General features: G+C 39.9%; 1 protein-coding gene across 1 annotated transcript; it reads left to right on the forward strand.

Annotated features, from left to right (window-relative positions):
* The first annotated feature begins 1,855 nt into the window (after window positions 1-1,855).
* Window positions 1,856-23,554, forward strand: RFXAP (regulatory factor X associated protein). The gene is made up of 5 exons (XM_059996196.1): window positions 1,856-2,288; window positions 15,876-16,076; window positions 16,118-16,872; window positions 20,368-20,475; window positions 22,092-23,554. The coding sequence occupies exons 1-5, from the start codon at window positions 1,856-1,858 to the stop codon at window positions 22,200-22,202; spliced, it is 1,608 nt and encodes a 535-aa protein (XP_059852179.1). The 3' UTR covers window positions 22,203-23,554.

The raw sequence follows: 23,554 nt of genomic DNA on the forward strand, positions 1-23,554 counted from the left end.
ACATCTGTCTTCCTTTCCCAACCATCTGTCCCAAGCATGTCAGGCCCCAGCACCAGATACAGAAACAATACCGACTCACATAGACTTTCTAATCAACTCCCACAATGATATAAGGTCAATGTGTTTGTTACCTATAGCTGTACAACAAATTACCTCAAAACAATAGAAATATTTACTGTTTCACACAGTTTTTGTGGGTCAGCAATCTGGAAGTGGCTTAGTGGGTACTTTTGTCCTATGAGGTTGCAGTCAAGATGCCAGCATCAGGGAGTTCCCTGGTGGCACAGTGGTTAAGAATCCACCTGCCAGTGCAGGGTTCGAGCCCTGGTCTGGGAAGATCCCACATGCCGCGTAGCAACTAAGCCTGTGCACCACAACTACTGAGCCTGTGCTCTAGAGCCCGCGCTCCACAACTACTGAAGCCCATATGCCTAGTGCCGGTGCTCCACAAGAAGAGAAGCCACCGCAATGAGAAGCCCGTGCACCACAACGAAGAGTAGCCCCCGCTCACCGCAACTACAGAAAGCCCGTGCGCAGGAATGAAGACCCAACGCAGCCAAAAATAAATAAATTAATGAAAAAAAAATGCCAGCAGCGGTCTGCAAACTTTTTCTCTGAAGGCCAGATAACAAATACTGTCGATTTTGTGGGCCATACAATCTCTGTTGCAACTACTCAGCTCTGCTGCGAAGGGGCAAAAGCAGCCATGGCTAATGCATTTACAAATGTTTGCAGCTGTGCCCCAACAGAACTTTATTTACAAAAATAGGCAGCAGGCTGGTTGACATGGTGAGTCAATCTGCCAATCCCCAATCTAAAGGTTTAACTGTGGCGGGGGCATCTGTTCTTAAAATGGCTCACTCAGCAATCTGATGCTGGCTATTAGCGGGAGATAGTCCCTCATCTCTCCTGCTCAAGTGTCCCCAAAACACAGTGGCCAGCTTCCTCCAGTGAGCGATCCAAGAGAACAGGCAGAAGAAGCAATGTCCTTATGGCCTCATAAGTCACACATTACCACTTCCGTTATGTTCTGTTGGTCATACAGACCAAGATTAATACATTGTGGGAGGGGTCCACACAAAGGCACAAATACCAGCGATCACTGGGTGAGCTACCTTGAAGCCTGGCTACCGTATAGTCAATTCCCTAAAAGAAATAATACCCCCCTGGTTTTGCCTCTCTGGTCCTACCCTGACTGATACAGGAGATAGAATAGTATAAACTTTAAATGCTAACAACAACAACAAAAAACAGTCAATATGGAAAATTGCTTCATTATAGCCCAAGCAAATTCTAAATTAATTCTAAATGCCCATACCTAGATATGCCTTATCAAAAAAAATAAAAATAAAAATGAAAAATCCTATAAATATCCAAGTAGAGAGCAGGAAAAGCAGCTTTCCTTAAAAGGACCAAAATTAAGATGCCTTCCCCAGACTTCCCTGCAACACTGAGTTCCTAAAGGTAACAGCAAATTTGTAAAGATTTAGAGGGAGGAAATGTAATTAAGAATTCTATTCCCAGCCCAAGTGTGTTCTTATGCAAAGACAAAGATCTAGAAATTAAACACCTTGTGGATACCCTGCTGACTGAGGAGATTAAAAATTAAGAACTAAAGAATAGGAAAACCAAAATCAGTTAAGTACCGGGACTCAGGCATAAATAACTGCTGTAAATATGATCGCAAAATTCATTATAAAAACAAAACTATGGAAAATAAGGAAACAGGGTTAGAGAATGAGTAAGTAAGAGGGATCCACCCCTCTGATTAATGATACAAAGCCCGGGAAGTAGGAGAAAAAAATGATGGAAATAAAGGCAGATGAAATTGCCTCTTGCACAATGAAGGAAAAAAATGCCAATATCTACACCAAGGCCTGAAAGAAAAGCAGGAGTTGGCCAGAAGAACGGTGGGTTTTCTGGTGGCCACAGCAGAAGCCCGTCCACTCTGGCTGAGGTAAACAGCAGTTTATGGGAAGGATATCAGGATTTCATAGAAGCAGTGAAAGGGCAGGAGTGCCAGATTCAGAAAGAGAAACAGGCAATGCTCGGGGCTGGTCACCAAGGTCATCTGCACTGGTATCAGAGCACTGCTCTGGGATGCAGGCACCCTAAACAGGTGTCTGCCCTTGTGCCCTTCTGCCCTGGACTCGAGGTCCCCAAAGAGAGAGCCCGGTTGAAGCTGCCCGCTGCTGGCTGGAGGAAGACAGGACTTTCCGTGATGGTCCCACAGAGGCAGCTCACCAGCCAGAAGAGGTTCAGGAAACCCAAGACTCAACAGGAAGAGGGTGGGTGTCAGCGCTCAAAAAACAGTAACTGTTCCCTCCCTCAGGGATGATGCGACCTGGGCTGGTGAGGGGAGTGGAAGCCAGATCACAAAGGGCCTTGTAAGTCATGCTGAGAAGTGTGTCCATTTTCCAGATGAAAATGGGAAATACATGAAAGGTTTGGAACAGGAGTGTAACAGATTCCGTTTAGATTTTAGAAAGATGGCTCTGGCTGCTAAGAACATGCAAACCCGTGCACCAAACTGGTGTGGCTTCCAGCAGCCTAAGGTCGCATGTTTGGAACAGTGATGCATTTTTGCCTGGAAGAGCTCCAGGTTACCAAAAGAACTTACCCTTTGTTCCAGCCAACAGCTGAGAGAGGCCCCTGACCTCCTTTTTCTGAGAGTATTTATTTTAAAAGCTTCAATTGTAAATCCTTCTTATGTCCTACAGAAAATTCTGCCTGTACCTCCCATAGCCCAAGAGTGTCTTTAATGACCTCTAAGCTGTTCCTCTGAAATGTAATCCTAAGGACAGGGCCTGTCTCCCACCCTCTGTGGGAGGGTATACTAACTTCAGTAAATGTGTTAGCAGGCACTCATGGCCTAATCACCCAGACAGGAACCACTTACTTGCTTTTTGTAATTTTTTCACATCCCTGACTCTGCTCCAGCCCCCACTCACTCCCTCTCCCTACTCCCTCACTCTCCCTTTAAAACACCCAGTCACCTAGGCACAGATTAGAGTTGAACTCGGGATACCCTGGGGTCTCTCCTTTATTCCAATAAAATCCATCTTTACCTAGTGTCTGGTTTTGTTGATCTTTGACACTGCAATGTGGAGACAGAATTGGAGGGAGACTAATTGGAGACAGTTGCAGAGATCCCTGTATAACAGGAATGGCCCAAACCTAAGTAACAGCTCTGAGTGGTGGAGGAGCACATGAGGACTCAAGAGAGGAAATCAACTTAGGATCAGTGGATTTTGGTAACTGACTCTGGGGACCAGCCAAGAGAGCCAAAGTATCAGAATAGTGAAAAAAAAAAATTTATGCTGAAAAACGGTGTTCCCTACCCCTCGAAATAATTGATATGCTCTATGCTATCCACTCATGAGAATGAGGGAACTGGTCATTTGTCTCAGAGCCAAATTTAAATCTCATTCATAGCAATAATATGGACTCTTGTCATTTGTGGCTTTCTTTTCCCTGATCCTGACTTTTACCATCTATACTTATTTTATTGTCATGCTGTGTATATCCTTTTTTGGTAAGGTGTCTAAAATACCTTAAAATGACAAAATAACCAAACAACTCATCAGCCCCATATCCTCAGTCAAAACCATTTTCCCCACTCTATGACCTAAATCACAGCAAGATCCTTTTCAACCCACCTCCTAGAGTAATGGAAATGAAAACAAAAATAAACAAATGGGACCTAACGAAACTTAAAAGCTTTTGCACAGCAAAGGAAACCATAAAATAGATAGCTAGTGGGAAGCAGCTGCATAGCACAGGAAGATCAGCTCCGTGCTTTGTGTCCACCTAGAGGGGTGGGATAGGGAGGGTGGGAGGGAGGCTCAAGAGGGAGGAGATATGGGGATATATGTATACATATAGCTGATTCACTTTGTTGTACAGCAGGAACTGACACAGCATTGTGAAGCAATTATACTCCAATAAAGATGTGGGGAAAAAAAAAAGAAAAAAATACTTTCCTGTCTTCCTCACTTACTAATGGTGCCATCCATTCTCCCATAACTAGCTTTCAGACCTCATCAACTAGCAATGACTCTTCCCCCTACCTTTCCTTTGTTGCTCACAATCAGATTGTCTGCACGTGAAGAAATTTTTACATCAGTCCCCTCCTTTTCATTCCTACTTGCTATGAGTTTAATCTTTTCTTCTTGCTTAAAAATTCCATTAGCCTCCTAGCCAGTTTCTTCACACCTTCTGACTATGCACTATTCCCATATTAAATTGATTATTTTTACTTTTCCGTTTTAAAACTCTGAGGATGCACCAGAGCTGATAAATTAAGTTCAAACCTTTCATTCTGGCTTTAAAGATTTCCTCTTAGTATATTATACTATAAAAAAAAGCTACAAACACTTTTAGAATCTCCTAAACTGAGTGCACATGTGGGTGAGGTGAGGGGGGTGTCTACTTTTCTTTCTTCATGTTTCTTTCCAGGTCCCAGATACCACTGGCCTCTCACTCATGGAGGGGGAGGAAGAGTGAATAATGCTAGTGGCAGATGTGGGAGCTGTAGCTCAATGGTTCCTCCCTCCTCCCTCTCCTGGGTGTGCCTGCCTGCTGAGAACATGCACTCTGGGCCTCTCTTAGACTTGACATAAGCTTGCCGTAGAGAGAGGCCTTGCCCCTGGGAAGGGAAGGGATGAGGGGAGTGCTGGGATTATTCAGGATGGACAAGCCCCAATCCAGTTCTGAGGTTTGGCATCAGGAATTCCATTGTTGCCACACACCTGAATGAATTTGAAGACCAAGACTAAAACATATGAAAATTGAGGTTTCTGGAGGCTGGAGGAGTTGATTGGTATAATTTCAGTTTTGTGAGGACTATATCAAGCTCAGGTCATGCAGGAATTTTTAATCTTTTCAGTTTTTCACAGCTAATACTTTGTGCTTGATTTTTCATGAAGTTGGCTCTTAGCTGCTTCAGCCAGTGTGAATGAGTTTAAGCCTCGGCTGCCTAAAGATTTTGATCTGCTGGCTTTGTATACAGGCAAGGGCTCTCTCTATATTGCCTGGGCTGCAGGCACTGACCACTTCAGGTGATCTAGAACATTAGCCACACAGGCCTTAGCAAGCAAACCTGGGTTGAGGTAGAATTTACTCTGTGGGTAGCTGCAGATGACCTTGAACAATACATGCCCAGGTAGGTCTATGCCTGAAGATAGGGCTGATACAGGGATTTAACCATCAGGAGAGAGCCTTTGAGTCCCAGTGAAGTCTTGCCTTGAAAGAGGCAGAGTTTCAGCAGCATACTTTCCTGCTTCTGCTGTGGTTTTTAAATTTTAATTGTTTTTTTTTTAACTGAAGTATAGTTGATTTAGGATGTTGTGTCTACCTGTGGTTTTCAGCCAGGTCGGTAAAGATAGTTAAGTTCCACATGGGTCACTGAGCAATAGCATATGAGATTCTAGCTTTAAATTGTTAACATTAAGCTCAGATAGGTAGTACCAGATCTTACTGCCCAAATTCTATTCTATACTCAGAGCCAGAGGAATCAGTCTTAAATTTATGTGACTTGTCAACAGTCTTGAGTCACCCCCAACTATGCAAACTCAAGATGGCCCAAATTTGTTCATTTCATGAGTTCAAGCCAAGGCTTTTGATTTCAGACTGAAATCATAGGCTCAACCATAAAAGGATGGTATATTTACAATAAGAACAAATGGGCATCTGTATTGAAAAAAAATGTCATCTTCTTAGATTATACTAGAGGAATAACTGAAATAAATTATTGCTGACCCAACGACAAATAAAAATGCTGATCATTTAAAAATACTGTCTCTAGGGGGACATGATTGCTCAAAATCTCACAGAAAAACTGGAATGAAAAATATGTCAGTCTTCATATCAGAACATAAGCAGAGGGAAAATTAAAATAAAAGAAAGGAAGAGACAGATTAAGCTGGAAGAATATTTCTTATGAGTAAGGTTAAAATCTTAGGAGATACATTAAACAGAAATTAAACTAAAATGAAACCTCAAAGACCTTTAGATATAAAAGGAAAAGAAAAACACACTAAGGTTCTAACTGGTATTAAAGAAGGTTTTAGATAGAGGGAATATATTTGGTTGCTACTAGATTAGAAACAGTAAATCAAAAATTTCAAAATTATCCTGCCAAAATCTGTTATGTACTGAATTGTGTCTCCCTACAATTTACATGTTGAAGACCTAACCTCCAATGTGACTGTATTTAGAGAGGTCTTTAAAGAGGTAATTAAGGCTAAATGAGGTCCTAAGGCTGAGTCCCTAATCCAATAGTCCTGGTATCCATATAAGAAGATGAAAAGACACCAGGGATCCTTCTAGCTCCATGTGCACAGAGAAAAGCCCATATGAGGACAGAGCAAGAAGACAGACATTTGCAAGCAAGGAGAGAGGCCTCAGGAAAAACCAAATCTGCCAATACCTTGATCTTGGACTTGTCAGCCTCCAGAATGATGAGGAAATAAATGCTTATTGTTTAAGCTACCCAGTCCATGGTATTTTGTCATGGCAGCCTGTTACAGGCTGAATATTTGTGTCCCTCCAAAATTTATATATAAAGGTTGAAGCCTGAACCTCCAATGTGGCTATATTCAGAGATGGGGCCTCTAAGGAAGTAATTAAGGTTAAATGAGGTCATAAGGGTGGGTGGGGACTTGATCCAATACGAATTAGTATCCTTATAAGAAGAGACAGGAAAAGGCTTGTGCTCTTGTGCGCTCTCTCTCTCTCTCTCTCTCTCTCTCCACTAGCACAAAGAGGAGGCCATATAAGCACACAGTGAGATGGCAGCCGCCTATAAGCCAAGAGAAAAGGTCTCAGAAGAAAATCTATCTTATTGGCACCTTGATCTTGGACTTCCCAGCATGCAAACTCCTTAGCATGGAAGACAAGCCTTTCCAAAACCTGGTTTCTGTGTACTTCCCTGAATGGTTTTTTTTTTTTTTTTTTTTTTTTGCAGTACACGGGCCTCTCACTGTTGTGGCCTCTCTCGTTGCGAAGCACAGGCTCCAGACGCGCAGCCTCAGTGGCCATGGCTCACAGGCCCAGCCGCTCCACAGCATGTGGGATCCTCCCGGACCGGGGCACGAACCCACGTCCCCTGCAATGGCAGGCAGACTCTCAACCACTGCGCCACCAGGGAAGCCCCCTGAATGATTTCTTGATACCATGCAGGTACCTCTGCAACCTGGGTGCCAGTTGTACCTTCCAGCTGTAGGTCTCTGAGCTTTATAAACTTTATCATATGTTTCTTCTGCCTGTCATGCCCTTTTATGTTAGTCCATGTAGATCTTGCATGGCTCAACTTAAGGTATCTTATCACTTCTTCTCTGAAGCTCTTAAGTCTTCCAGGTAGAATTACCCATGCATTCATAGCACCTATAACATTTTATTTTTCTTAATATTTTGTCAGTGCTTATTAAATTCTAAGTGAGTGGTTCTCAGACGATGTGATGTAGGCCCCTAGAAGGCATTTTGCAAATGCAAGGAGCATTTTTGGTTGTCATAAAATTGGAGCTTTGGGGAACTCTACAAATGTTCAGTGTGTAGGGCCAGGGATGCGAGATGCCTGCAATATGCAGACAGGCCAGTACCAAAAAGGAACTGTAGGCATCATGTCCAACTTCTGAATGTTCTTCTGGGCTTCCATGTAGGTGAAAAACTTATCAATAATTGTCTGAGTTGAGATTCAAATTCTGGTTTATATATAACCAAAAGTATGAGTTCATGGTGTTAATGTATATTGAACTCACAGGAATGTAACTACCATATATACTGAGGAAAGAATGCATTGGTTTTCGTTCAGAATTTTACCAAGAGTTGTTCCCATTACAGAAAGCCAGGTCACCAAGGGCAGCAACATGGGTGATATCTGAGTCACCAAAACAACACAACTGCATTGGTCTGCATTTGTAGCTATAGAATCATGGTGATTCTAAGCAAATGTACAAATTTCCTCATTTAGCTCTTCTTTCAAAATGTCAAATATAGATTTTAAATATGGACAAGTATTCAGTTACATATTAGAAGCTGGGTTTTACAGCTTTTTGTACAAATGAACAGTCACGAATGTGCCTACTCTGCCAGCATGCTTTTTCTCATTAAGCCGACAAACACATCAAGATTAAGCGAGCATTTTACAAAGGAACATGTTGATTGGAAGAGATATATATTTCTATATTTAAAGAATACTAAAAACTGCAATACTGTCCCTGGAACGTTTGACTATGTTCTATGCAGAAGGAGACAGGTCTCATTGTTTTCTACAGAACAACATAAATGATCACAAAATATGGCATGCCACACAATATTCAAGAAAAATTAATCTTAGCTGTATAAAAGATAACTACAAAGAGGAAGAAAAGATCATATTAAATCATTTCCTCTATTCCATTGCAATGCTGCTTTAAGAGGGTTACAAAAGACACTGAAATCAGCTGCATGATGTAAACGAGTAGATGAAAGCATCCTTTATGATAAACAAGCTTTACCATTTGCATATGTAAAGTTTCCAAGGCCTGAAAAAATTGTAGCAAAAATGTCATTTTCAAAATGACTGACAATGAATACAAAAGAACTGTCAATACTTGAAACCGTCAAAATTACTTAAAAGAAAAAAAAAACTTTTCCGACATCATTACTTATTTAACAGATGGAGAGTCAGTAATGTTAGTTCAGAGCCAATTTAAAAAAGAACCACCAAATATTTTTACGAAGTCATTTCATTATTCATTAGCAATACTTAATTACCAAGAATCTTAGAGAAAGAGGCCACAGATCAATGAATGTTTAAAAGTAATCCCTTCAATGACAGATTACCCATAATTTATCAAATGTCAATGAAGAGTTTGAATGTCTTGTCCAAATAAGATGGTTCTCCAAGGAATTTTTTTCTTTTAAAGATTCGGCTCGGGCTTCCCTGGTGGCGCAGTGGTTGAGAGTCCGCCTGCCGATGCAGGGGACACGGGTTTGTGCCCCGGTCTGGGAAGATCCCACATGCCGCGGAGCAGCTGGGCCCGTGAGCCATGGCTGCTGAGCCTGCGCGTCTGGAGCCTGTGCGCCACAACGGGAGAGGCCACAACAGTGAGAGGCCCGCATACCGCAAAAAAAAAAAAAAAAAAAGATTTGGCTCACATTATGGACTTATGTGGAATTTTTGATGCAATCAATGAAAAAAATAAATATCAAATTTGAAATACTGCAAAACAATGAGGTATATCTTCTAAGCTATATTTGCAAAGGTCTTTCTCTTTATTCAATTTATATTTTGTATATAATATGCATATTTTTTAATATACAGAAAAATTGAAAGACTAGGACAATAAACATACTTATCCTCACTACCTAGATTCAATAATTTATTTTGCCATAATTGCTTCCTATATGTATGTATATTTTAGCTAAAACATTTCAAAATAAAATATACATTATCATGCCACTTCATCCCTGTATTCTCAAGCATAAATCTCCTAAACATAAGGATATTCTCTTACATAACCACTATGTAATTACCACATCAAAAAAATTTTGGAATAATTATCTATGTAACCTAATACTCAGTCCATTTTCAAATGTCTCCAATTGTCCCCTAGATACCTTTTATTATTGTTTTTTGTTATTGTTTTTAAGGGGGACTCTAATCAAGTTTCACATATTGCATTTGTTTGTTGTATTCAGTCTCTTTTAATCCAAAAAATTTGTCAACCCTATCTTTAAAAAAATTTTTTTTTTACATTGACTTTTTCCACCAGACCAGTCATCTTTTAGAATTTCCACATTCTAGATGTTTCTGATTGTCTCCTCATTGTGTGGTTTAACTTATTCCTCCCTCCCTCCCCTATAAACAGGAAATTATAGGTTTCATTCGATTCATGTTAAACATTTTTGGCCAGAATACATCTCATGTGATGCTGATACTTCCTATTTGCTCACATAGGAGATCGGAGAGGTCGACTCTACCCCTATTACTAATGCAATTACCTGGGTTAGAAGGGGCAGTCAGATCTCTCCAATGTAAATGCATATTTACAGTGTAAATGAGTTCCCTCTTAAACTTAAAGGAAAGGGGATCGATCTCATTACAGTGCAGGGAATTATCTTGGCTTTTTCGACAAATCGAGTATTTTAAAATAACCTTGTTCACTGATGATTTTTGTATTTTCCAGCTTTGCAGCATAATCTATCTAACATGAGGATAGACAAAAGGATACTGACTCAGAAACAGATTGCTCTCATGTGGATGCTATGATGATTAGATTTAAAGATCAGTTAACATTTTACAACACCAGATGGGGTGGTTTTAAGCAGATGTGGAACATGTTACCCAGAATTTACAAGAAAAATTAATTGAGCTTCAGAAGAACTTTGAGGACAAAGCATGATTTAATCAGTCTAATTTAAAAGGTTTGGGATCCAGTTAAGACTTTCACACCCACTTGTCTGAAAAGAAGCTAAGTTGTGGCAGCATTTTCTACTACCTATATAGTCGAGAATGGTTTCAGTCCGTGCACTTACTATAAAAGTCTACAGGACATTTTAAATTAACGTAAATAGACAGTACAAAATATTACAACAGACATCGGAAACACAGACATGTCCTTGAATTTTAAAGAAAGGTACTGTTCTCAAATATTTCATATTTTTATATAATCTAAAAATTTCTAAGTAGTATGATAAGATATTATGTTATGAAATTTACATTTGAAACTATGTATTTATTTTTTGGTTACTTTTTTTTTTTCCTGTTTAATTCTGATACTCAGAGTCCCCAGAGGCCTAGCACAATCTCTCCATAGTCTTTTGTATGAATATGCTCTAAAATTAGATAATGGTGATGGTTGCACAACTCCATAAATATATTTAAAAACACTGAATTGTATACTTTAAGTGGGTGAACTTTATGATATAGAAATATCCCAATGAGGTTTTTTAAAAAAGAATGATTGATTGATTGAATAAATCTTAAACTCATAGTCCCCGTCCTTGACAAATCATAGGACTTTATCAAATGTTCAGCCAATTATGATTTTACACTTTCATTTGAAATTCTAGGTCTTCTCAGAATATTAGACATACAAATACATTTTATATCCAAAGCAAAATATAAATTACATTGTATTTTAAACATCAGAACAAACTATTCAATACACCAACTCAGCAGCATAGTGTAAATTCAAGAGAAGAGAAATATTGACTTGTTTCTTCCTATATTGGTAACTTACATTAAGCTCAATTAAACAACAAATACCTAAGAGGTAAGGGATAACGTGTCCAGGGTGGATCCCTTGCAGGCAGAGCTTCATAGAAAACAGTTTCAGCCAACTACATAAGAAATAAACCCTGGTCAGTCTCAAGGATTGGATCCTGGCACCTGATCTCACCTGGGAAGGAGCTGGTGCTTCCCTAGCTGAGCTGGAAGCTTAGGGCTGGAGCCAAGGTTCTGCAGAGTCACACTACCTTGGACCTTAATTCCTTACTATGCCAGGGGAGGGGCTGATGCTATCCTATACTCGCAGTTTAAAGCTCCATAGCCTAAGCGTCTCGGTTGGATTCCTCTCCCAGAGTCTAACAAATGGCCCTTAGAAGGCAATGGGCAACAGTGGTTTGACACAAATACTATTGCCCCCCATGCCCAGCTTGACATTGTTCCAGAAGGCTTGGTGCCTTTCCAGCTTGGCCATTTGCCATTTTGACATACCATTAGTATACCCTTATTCATCCTAAATATATTTCTAAAAAGACTACTGGAATGGAAAAAAGTTTTAAACATTGTTCAGTTTTTTAAATTGAAGCACAGTGTTGTGTTAGTTTCAGGTATACAGCAAAGTGATCTAGTTATATTTTTTTTTCAGATTTTTTTTCCCTCATGGGTTATTACAAGATATTGAATACAGTTCCCTGTGCTATACAGTAAATCCTTGTTGCTTATCTATTTTATGTATACTAGTTTGTAGAGTCAAATTTTCATATTTAGTTACTTTGTTAAAGAAAAGAAAAATCCAAGATAGCTTTTTATCATATTGAGAAAATACAGATGTACGAATGTATGGTGTTGAACATTAAACATCACCTTGGAGTTACTGTCCAGCTAGAAGTTACTTGACAATTACTTTCCCCCCCTTTTTTTCCTTTGGGAAAAATTAAGTACTTCTGTTATTAATAATTGGTTAATAAACCTGGCACTTTGACTTAATTCTTCTGCTGAATTTCAGTAGCACCTAAAGTATATTCTCAACTCAAAAGTATTTTTCTTGCTCTTCCAGAGCCTTGAATTTAGTATATTCTTTTCTCCTTGTCTGACAATGTGAGACAACAGTTCATAAGAAGCAGTGGTGAGTACACATAATACAGATGGTGTGAAACCTAGGTTCTTTTTTGTTTACCTTACTTGAAAAAGTACTTCTAACAACAACTCTCCTTATTTTTTTAACTTTATTTGCATGACTCCTTGATTGATTCAACATGTTTTTAAGAAAGTCCTGTTCCCTGGGGCTGCATTACGACCGGTCTAGATGGTCCTCCTGAGACAGAAGCTGAAGTAAACCACACAGGAGGGGAGTAAACAGACGTATAGAATAAGTAGACTTTCACTGACCCTGGTCGACATGAAATCCTCCCTAAATGTCAACCAGGCTCAGACTTGCAAATCTAAAATAACCTCATGTGGAGAAGCAGGTCAAACCTTTTTTGGCTAGGAATAGAGGTACTATTCCCTGATTTAAGAAAAAGTTTATTCAGAAGCTGTACACTAAAGTTTTAGAAATGAATTAAGAATACCAATCTGTAAAGTGTCCATAAAGCACTGGAGATTCTGTTCTAGAAGAAATGAACTACTGTTTCCTGTTTACTGCATTCTGAGCACTGAGAACAAAGTCAGCCAGTAAGATGGGCTGAGGGCACAGGTAAGGAGACGCTGGACATCAAAGAGCCTCTCACAGGGCTTCCCTGGTGGCGCAGTGGTTGAGAGTCCGCCTGCCGATGCAGGGGCCACGGGTTCGTGCCCCGGTCCGGGAAAATCCCACATGCCGCGGAGCGGCTGGGCCCGTGAGCCATGGCCGCTGAGCCTGCGCATCCGGAGCCTGTGCTCCGCAACGGGAGAGGCCACAACAGTGAGAGGCCCGCGTACGCAAAAAAACAAACAAAAAAACTATATATGCAAAATCTTATTGGTTGGTGACAAATACACTATATTAATGAAGGCCAAAGCTAGGTTATCTGTTTGTATATATAAGTCTACTAGATAACATTTTAGCTGTAACAGATAAGTCAATGGTTCTCAGCCCTGATTACAAATTAGAATTACCTAGAGAACTTTCTAAAAATATACATGCCCAGGCCCACGCCAGACCACTGGAATCAGAATCCCAAGGAGTAGGCCTAAGCACAGTAAAAGATCATTACAGTATATTATATTCTAAACTTAGGAAAGAGCTTACAGATCATTTAGACCAACTCCATCATTTTATAACTGAGAAACTAAAGCCCAGAGACTCCTGGTCCCCACCTGGTCAGTTGCACTGACACTTAGGGACTGAGCCAGGCCTAGAACCTAGAAGTCTGTGTCCATCCACGCTCCTTCTTTCACCCTGACTCATTCGTTTGTTAATATATTCATTCAGGAAATATTTTGAGAGCGCATTATGTGTTCAGCCCTAGATAATAACACCTGCTGCCGTTATGGAACATTGCTGGAAAGAATCCAAATGTCCACCAACTGGTGAGCAGATAAGCAATACAATGAAATAATATTCTACAATAAAAAGAAATAAACTACTGATACAATCAACAAAGTAGACAAATCTTAAAAACACTCTGCTAAGTGAAAGAAGCCAGGTGCAAAAGACCATGTTTATATGATTACATTTACATAAAATGCCCACAAAAGGCAAATCTGCAGTGACAGAAAGTAGATTAGTGGTTTCCTGGGGCTTGGAATAGGAGCAGGGGTTGGCTGAGAATGGACAGGAAGGATCTTATACAGGGTGATGAAAATGTTCTAAAACTGGAGTGTGGTGATGGTTGCACAACTCAATAAATTCACTAAAAATCATTAAGTTGTTCACTTACAATGGATAGTTTCATGGCCTGTAAATTATCTCAATAAAACTTAAGATAAAAAAAACCTGCTGTCATTTATTAAATACTATATAACAGGAATTTGTACTAGGATTTAAACAGTACTACCCTCAGTGATATGCTCATAAATTTTTTAAAACAAGTTAACTGATATAAAGAATGTTTAGCACACAATTTACAATTAATGATACAATATATGGCTCTTTATTTATTATACTTTAGTATGACTTGCCATTTCTTGCAAAATCCACTATCAGTTTTTATAATTATTTCACCAACAATAGTGTCACAAATTCAAACAATAAATAAATGCTTGATTTCTCTCTAATACAGCAAGGAAGTTGCTCACGTTATTGACCAAGAGTGTAGTTCTGACATGAATGTTGGCGGAGACTCTGTTTACATTAAGGACAAAAGTGAAAAAATGAAGACATATGCCAAAACTTCACTTGTTTTTCAATGACGTAAGCAACTTTTTTGCTGAAATAATGATAGCTGTTAAAAAAATGAAAGAATATTTCCTCAGTTGGGGGGAGGGGGTATTGACAATGTGACAGCCCCAGACATGAAACATTTTAAGTTTAATCTTCATTAACATTTTTACTATTACTTGCTTATGTCTGGAGACAACCAACAATAATTCAAACCCTGCTTTGTAGCATTTGACAATTTCCATGGTGTAAACAGTCCCACCATGGCTGGTTTCAAGCTACCAACATACCACTGAATGCAGAGTTGGGAAGAAATATGCAGTATCATACCACTAAACAGTATTTCCACATACAGATACAATAGACATAAATAATCTTATCGCAGAGCTAAGAGTAAAGCAATTAGAAAGAGATGTGTTTCAAGTTTTTTAGCCTTTGTTTCTAACATAATTTAACTGTAAATTTACGGAATTTAATTTTTAAATGAATTCGTGAAATCTTAACAGTGGGCACTCATCAACTGGCTCTAGCACACAACCAACCGACTGCCCGTTTTACCAGTGAGAAAACTGAAGCTCAGAGAGGCAGTCACTCACTAGCCCTGGTCACACAGCATGGTGCCACCCAGGTCGGTCTAATTCCAAACCTTCTCCCATCCACCGTGCCTCTCCTTCAAATGTAGCTGGTGACCGACCCACACATCAACACCCAAACACTAACGTCAATGGACTGGTCATTTGTTGGATAACCATTGCTTTCCTTTCCAATAGGTGGAATGGGAACTCTGACCAGGGCAGGAGGAAAAAATAAAACGAAAGAGCACATCTAACCGACAGTTTTGCTCAGGACATGACAGGATGCGGCCCTTCCCGAGACTTGGCTGAGTTCAGATTCAGCCATCAGCCATCGTGTGACAACTGGTAGAAATGATAGATCACTGTGGGTTTTTTTTTTTTTAACGTTTGTCATTCAGTATTCCTTTTCACACATTTTCACTATAGTTACTGAAAACGTTATTTAAGACTTACCTTGGAGGTCACAGCAAAGGCCAAGTATTAAAAATCAAATGTTTCCAAGAGAGAAAAAGGTTTCAGGAGTAAATCATTTAGTTCTCCACACAGATACTCCTTGGCCCCCGGTCTGGTCCACTCCTCCACGGTACCATTTTCAAATCGGCCGCCTCTGCCTTCCTTGACTGCTAACTACTGGGGCCCGGTTGTGACACTGCCACATCTCCCTTTTCAGTCAGCTTTTCAGTCAGAAATATTTTAATGAGCGTCCTGACGCCACATAAGATTGCTCAGGAAAAATCTGAATTTACATTGTGGAGTTCCAGTACAAAAGTGCTTTGAAACGTTTTAGGCAGCGTAGGTTCCAGGCAAAAGCGCTGTCCCGCCCAGCACCTCAGTACCTCAAGTGCGTTCAGCAAACCGGCGGGCGCCGGCGCTGACCGCGCGGCGCAGCATCTCCCGCCAGAGTCCACAGCACATGCGCAGTCAGACCCTCCGGCGGCCGCTCAGCTCCGCCCCTCGGAGGCGCCGGGTTCCCTGAAAGGGACAGAGCGTAGAGACGCTCAAGCGCGGGCTGCAGCCGCGCAGGCGCAGTCGGGGCGCCGTTGCTGAGCCAGCCACTTTTCCTCTCGCGGGTCCCGGGTCGTTGGTTTGCTAAGTGCAGTTGGGCCCGGCAGGTGCTGAAGGGTTGGGGTCGTGGACCCCCGCCAGGTCTCAGCAGCACGGAGGTGCAGGCTGTCGCCGAGGGCGCGGGGCCGGGCGCCGCTAGCGGTGCGCTCCGCCCCGGGGCCCCCGCCCCTGCCTCCGGCCAGGCCCGGGCTCCAACCCCCGTCCCAGCCGCGGCCTCGCAGTTCACCCTGCTGGTGATGCGCCCCTGTGGAGGGCCGGACGAGGCTGCGGCCGAGGGGGTCCTGCGGCAGGCTCCGGCCCTGGGGGGCAGCGCCGGGGCGGGCAAGCCCGTTCGGTACCTGTGCGAAGTGGCGGGGGATGGCGAGGAGGAGGCGGGGGAAGACGAGACAGACCTGCTGGACACTTCGGACCCCCCGGGGGGAGGCGAGAGCACGGCTAGTTTGGAGGATCTGGAGGACGAGGAGACCCACTCTGGGGGAGAGGGCGGCAGCGGTGGAGCCCGGAGACGGGGCAGCGGCGGGGGCAGCATGAGCAAGACCTGCACCTACGAGGGCTGCAGCGAGACCACGAGCCAGGTGGCCAAGCAGCGCAAGCCGTGGATGTGCAAGAAACACCGCAACAAGATGTACAAGGATAAATACAAGAAGAAGAAAAGCGACCAGGCCCTGAACTGCGGTGGGGCCGCCCAGGCTGGCAGCGCAGGAAATGTCAAACTTGAGGTATCGACTGGGGTCTGGGGGAGTGGGAGGTGGAAAAAGAAACCCCACTCTGGCCGCAGACCGCGTCTCCAGCGCCTGCCTACCGCCTCCCAAATGAGCCAGGTTGCTGTGGCAGGACTTGTGGCTGAGAGTTAATGAGTGCTTGCCCTCAACTACAGTTTATACAAACATATGCATCCTTGTGAGGTTCTGGTGCATCCTTGTGAGAGATGAATAAATCTCAATGAAAATGATGTGACATGTCAGCAAAGCTGTCGTTTCAAAGGTCTGGGATATGGGCTGGAAGGGCAGATAGTAAATGATTGACCTGATTCATCACTAGAGGAGCAGGCAAAGAGACTTAGGAACCTGCGTGAAATTGGTACTTTGGAGAAGATAATCTCTTCCTGTTATCACTACCCTATTCTCGGTATCCTTTTCTTAGTATACTTATTCTTAGTACCCTGTTCTCAGTACCCCTATTAATAGTACTCTTTTAGTGTTCTTAGTGTTATTTTCTTAGTTAAACCTATTCTCAGTTCTCTGTTCTTAGTACTCTGTGCTTAGTACTACTGTGTTCTCAGTGTCCTGTTCCTCAGTTGATTTTGTTCTTAGTATCCCAATTATCAGTAAATAAGCCACTTATTACAGAATGAAATAGTCATTTGTCCCTCTGTTTGTCCCAAACGTACCCGTTCACTTCAGAATTCTTTACAGAGAGAGGAGATAATATCCTTCTTTTCAAGAAGGAAGTATTTTACCTGTAGCAACTTTCTTTTTTTAATTGCCCAGCATTTACATCTACAGTTTGAGGAAAATGTACAAAAGGCAAATAGATACTGAATTCGAATCTCTCCCTCCACCCCCGCAAAGAACCTTAATAATTTTCCTATTCTAAAATAATTTGCATGATTTTTTTAGGGAAGATACTTAATTGCTATAAGCAACAAATAATAGCCATTTATCTTACAGTATTGGGACACTTTACCAGTTCTGAGGAATCAAGAGCTGTAAGTCTTTGTTGAACTGAGTGTAAAGAAAATAACTAACAGGGACAGGCAGGATACATTAAGGGCCAACTGTACAGTGGTGCTTTAGTAGTGGAGAGGATAGATCATTGTAGGCTGAGATATTCTAGAAAGGCTTTGCAAAGAAAATACAACTCAGTGTAAGCCAGAAAGGACGGCTAATAGTATGTGCTTAATCAGCTAAGTTTCTTAATGTGCCAGGCACTGTGCTAAACTGTAAATGGAGCCTCACACCCTTCAGCAATGAGATAAGTACTATATTTTACATATGTGGAACTGAGGCACAGAGAGGTTAAGTAACTTGGCCTAGGTCGTGCAGCCAGCAAGTACTCAAACCCAAGCAATCTGGTTCTAGAGCCTTCATTCTTATCCCCACACTATACTGCTTCCCTAGAATTTTGGTGATGAAAAGAAAGAGAATACATTTTAGTAAAGGAAGGGAAGTGGGAATACAGAAGGCACTTCTGGGAAGGCAGCAAGGGGACCATTCTAGCTAAAGCAGAATATTTATGTGGAAAATTCCCAAAAGATAAATTTAAGAGTTTGAAGCCAATTTTTGTATGATGTTGAATGCCAGGCAATGGATTTTGAATTCGGAGTCTTCAAAAGAAAGTTCCTAGTTAGGAAGTAACAGGGGCTCCAACTCTGATGGAGTGGATTAAAGTCAAGAGCCTATAGATTTAGAGATGTTTTAGGAGATGATTATAGTAGGACTGGTAGGTGGTGATGGGGTCTTCTGCCATAGTGTGAGCAGCAAGATTAGAAATTAAGAGATTTAAAAATCAGTATTTCTTACACAAATCACGGTTAAATGAGAAACAAACGTATATAATATTTAGTCGATGTATCTAAAAATTATGCTGTGTGAGAGACACATAAAGGAACCAGGGATGAAAGAACTGACCTGTGGGATTGATCATTATCATTAGATATCTAAAAGGCTATCGTTTGGAAGAAGCAGTAGACTTATTTTGCATAGTTCTGAAGTAACTAGGGCTCTTAGGTGAAGATCACAGGGGTTATGTGTTTCAGCTCAACCTAAGTAAACACTCCCTACGTGTTAGATATTCAAAACCAAATAGGATGCCTCAAAAGTTGGTAACTCCTTAGGACAAAGAGTGTTGAAAATTTTTGAAAAGGGAATTCCAACACTTGTAGAAGTTTGAACTAGATGACTCAAGTTTATTTTCACTACAAGCTTCTGTGATTTTGTGTTATTAACATTCAGAATGTACACAGTGCTGTGTGTGAGGTTGTGAGAATGCAGGGTACTCCATCATCAATTTCGGCATCCCATTTCTTGTGCAATAAAAATGAAGCACAGTCCCATAAGTAGTTAATCCTATGGGGAGAGAGGGAGGAAAAAATTATTTTTGTTTTCTCTGGGTATTAGATTCCTCTTTTTACAGTTTTTTATATTGTGAGGCTTAAAATGTTAAGGGATTGAACATCTTTTTTAACATCAGATTGATAAACTTCTCATAGTGAAAGAAATAAAGAAAGGGAGTATTCTAATAGACAACTCAGAGGACATTAGAAAGAAGGTCAAGAGAAGAAAACGGCTTCAATAATAACCAAAATGAAGAGCAGAATAAGAGTGAATTCATACGTGGCACAGCTTATGTGACTTTATATTTGGTCAGAATTTTTGGATGTGGTCAGTATTGCATCATGGTTTTATAAGAGTCAGAATGTTTCAGTGAACTAACATTTTGTTAGCCAGGAAAATTGTATTTAAGATTTTATCAGGTCAGTGGGGATACATAGTTGGTAGTAAGTGTTGCTGATTTTGTTTGAGGAACGATGTCTCAAAGAGAATGGTGTCATTTTAGGACTTGCCTGTTTTGTCTACACCAGTGGCAGGAGATTACTTATACCAGTGCTTTCCAGTCTTTTCAAAGCCAGTTTGTCATTTTTCTCCTGGTGACTTCCAAATTTTGAAATCTTTGTGTATCAATTGCTTCTTTGAGTAATATTTTACTCCCCTTCCCCATTTTTTTTGCTGTTGTTAATTTGTTTGTTGTTGTTTTGTTGGGCAAAAAACTATCAAGAGTGTTTTATTAGCACTACATGAATGGCCTTTGAGTTCATATATTCAAAGGCAGGCAAACTTTGGTTTGGCCTGGATAGCTTTATCTGAGGAGAATGTTCAGTTTACACTTGGCACTTTTTTGTAATATTGAAAATCACTCACAAATATTAAAATAGGTTCCCTTCCCCTACCCTGCTCCACTATTGATTTTTGAGACCTTCTGGAGACAGAAGATCCCAAGTTGGAAGCCCTGGAGGGAGAGGGAGTGAGGCATGTTATATAAAATTAACTGCCAACACTTTGCCTAATGACTTAAAGAGGGACTTTAAAGGCTCCCAGGAACTGGGCAAGAAGGAAGAGAAGCAAAGACCTGTTCATTACTTCATTGAAATGCCTCTAATCATGGATTACTATATCAACATTTAATCCTATTTGCATTTTTATCTTTTATCCCAGGAAAGTGCAGATAATATACTCTCCATTGTTAAACAGAGAACAGGATCTTTTGGGGATCGACCTGCAAGACCTACTCTTTTAGAACAAGTGTTAAATCAGAAAAGACTGGTAAATATCTGTTTGTAAAGTAGTTACAAATCTAACAAAAGTTGTTTGTTATAAATGGAACTATTTAGCTTTTGAGATCTTAAAATTTGTTAAACTGGTAATCAGAATAGAATTGTGCCTCTGCCAGTACACGCTGGAATCTCATAAAGACAAAATTACAAAGAAAGTATAATTTCACTACATAAAAATGAATATTGTAGTTTAAAATGGTGGTAAAAATAAAAATGCAAACTTGAAAATAACATACAGGAAAAACATTTGCAACAAATATGTAAAAGACTGTGGTTGGTATGGTTGACATTTTTATCACACAGATAGGGGAGGAAAAAATTTTGACCTCCATACATTGCGAAAAATATAAACAGAAAAAAGCAGAATGCTTCCCTTATATGATATGGAAAGATATTTCATATCAGTAAAGATCACACAATAAACAGTACAATAAGTGAAAATTATTTAAATGATAACACACAGTGATGTTGAGGGTTCCATGAAAGGGACTCATTCTGCTGATGGCATCTTGTATTAGTACAGCACTTTAGAAAGCAGCTGGGCAGTCTGTATCCCTTCACTCAGAAATCATACTTACTGTGAAGACATTCTCAGGAAACAAATCCTAAATATGGATAAATTAAGCATAAGGATATTTGCCAGAAATGTATTTATCACAAATAGTAAAATGGTAGTTTAAACAACCTCAATGTCCAACAGTCTCATAACAGCTAAGTAGACTTTAGTACATTTACTTAATAAATGTTGGGCAGTCTTTACCAATAAATTTTAAAGAAAAGTAATAAATAGGAAATATACTATGCTGTAATATTACATTTTAAAAATCAGTTTTTAGTGATAATGTTTCCACCTTATTTGGTTTATCTTGTTCACTTTATTAGGTTCAAGGTTTTTTTACCTTCATCAATTTATATAAGTATTTTAATAAAAACGTATTAGCCATAGTCTATTATATTTGTCATATGAGTATAACTATATTTAAAAATGGTGAGTGTATAAAACTATGTTGGTTGTTTCAGAGCAGTTGTATTTCTTTTCTGAAATTTTGGTAATGTGCTAATATTAATTGTACATGTATACCTATATACACACACACACACATACCTATACACACAGACACACACCATTTTTAATTTCTCAGAAAGACTTAGTAAACTAGTGGCAGGAACTTGAGTTCCAGTACTAGTCATACATGTATGTGTTTCTAAACTGGCATTTAACCATGTTCCCATGGTATGCCTTTTCCTTTTTTTTCTTGCTGTAATCCAGTGCTGTTTTGGGCTCTTATGTTTCGTAAAGGGTATACATGCTGGCATATCATAAAAGCATTTCCTTTGTGTGCAAAATCACCAATAAGATCAGGCTTCACCAGTGAGTTTTAGGTTTTAGTATTTGATATACGACATCAAATTTTATTATTATTAGTTTGCAGTTTAATTGCAGTACATCAGATGCAGAAGTGAATTCAATTTAGGCATGTTTCGTTTCGTAAGCATATTGTATCTTGTGTAAGGATATAGAAGAGTAATTTTAGAGCATGAATATGATCTAATCCCATAAAAATAATGCTATTAATAAATATTTTTTTATTTTTCCTTTTTAAGTCATTACTAAGAAGTCCAGAAGTGGTGCAGTTTTTACAGAAACAACAACAGCTATTAAATCAGCAAGTTTTGGAGCAAAGACAACAGCAGTTTCCAGGAACATCAGTGTGAGCGAATTTATCAAGAAGTCCTACACGTTTTTTATCTTATTGTAGTGGATGGACATATTTTTATACTAAAGATAAATGGGGTAAGATTTGCCAGTAGAAGGTAAACAGTCATTTTCCTGTGACTGTATGTGTGCATTTGGGGACAAATAAGTATTGCACATTGTGCATCTGATCCTTTCAGATCACTGTGGATTTGAAGAAATCAGCTTATCTTTCCAAAGTAATATTTAATTACAATGTTTTTTTAAACAAAATGTTTCTCTTCAGTCATTGTTACTGAAGGTAATGAAGCAGTTGCTTTCTGTGGAAGTCACGAAGTTAATAGATATTAATCTTGAATCATCTAACTCAGTAATTCTCATCAAAGGGCAGTTGGAAACATATGGGTATGTTTTTGCTTGTCACGGCGACCTTGAAAACTGCTGGTTTTTAGTGAATGGGACAGGAATGCTAGGTGTCTGGAATGGTCCTCCACAACTAAGAATTATGTTACACGCAATGCCAATAATCCCCCTGTTAAGAAACACTGAGAACTACTTGTGATGATAAAATGTAGTTGGGGCACCTAGAACTGGGTTCTCGTAATAACCTTTTCTTTGCAGTTAAGACTGGAGCTGTCAAAGAGGTAAGCATATTTTCTGTGTATAAGGAAAGTGATCATTGTTAAATAGCTGTGAGATTAGGATGTGCATCTCCTTTCAGAGATGTGCTGGTAAAACTCGAGAGGGATTAACCAAGTACCCTGGAATGAGTGCATCTCCTAAAGTTGGCTTCTCTACTTCTTGTTACCTATTAGTGTTGATCTCATTTAAAACAGACACTCTTGTGTGTTGAATTTGTGAACAGTACAAATGTATCTCATCCCACCAATGTCAGGACAAAATTACCTTTTTATACTCATTTGTTTTTAAAAAAGAGATCCTGAATATAAGAATAACACTCCAGCATTTTGTCAGTCTTTTTCAAAATTGAGCTATTTTAAGATTGTGTTATTCCTAAGTATTGTTCAAAGAGTGATGGGTAATCCGGATAGATACTTTTTTCTTGTATTTTCTCCTAGGAAAACTTTTAAAAGGCAAAGCTTACCAATAAGAGTATCAAATCAAATGCCAAGAAAGTATTTCCAGTGTTAGGACAATAAATGCATGTGCCTCAAGTTAAACTGTGCAAAAATTTGTTAGTTTCTTGGGTTTTAAGCTCTGAAATATGTATCAAGTTAAACTTAGTCATGGCTGTTCTAAGATGTACTTAAGGAGGGAAAGAATCTTATGTTCATTTTTTATACGTGTTTTATACCTGCATATCTGTGCAAAAATGCTTTTACCAGAATTATTCATTAAAGTCCAGTTATTG

This window comes from Delphinus delphis, chromosome 18 (genome assembly GCF_949987515.2).
Source record: "Delphinus delphis chromosome 18, mDelDel1.2, whole genome shotgun sequence".
In the NCBI taxonomy this organism is placed as follows: domain Eukaryota; kingdom Metazoa; phylum Chordata; class Mammalia; order Artiodactyla; family Delphinidae; genus Delphinus; species Delphinus delphis.

What these genes read in the sequence shown, in the direction of transcription:
- RFXAP (XM_059996196.1), top strand. Translation starts at nt 1,856, where the DNA reads ATGCCAATATCTACACCAAGGCCTGAAAGAAAAGCAGGAGTTGGCCAG. An exon ending in TTCCCTGAAAGGGACAGAGC is followed by an intron (nt 16,077 to 16,117) that starts GTAGAGACGCTC and finishes GCGCAGGCGCAG; the next exon opens with TCGGGGCGCCGTTGCTGAGC. An exon ending in TGTTAAATCAGAAAAGACTG is followed by an intron (nt 20,476 to 22,091) that starts GTAAATATCTGT and finishes TTCCTTTTTAAG; the next exon opens with TCATTACTAAGAAGTCCAGA.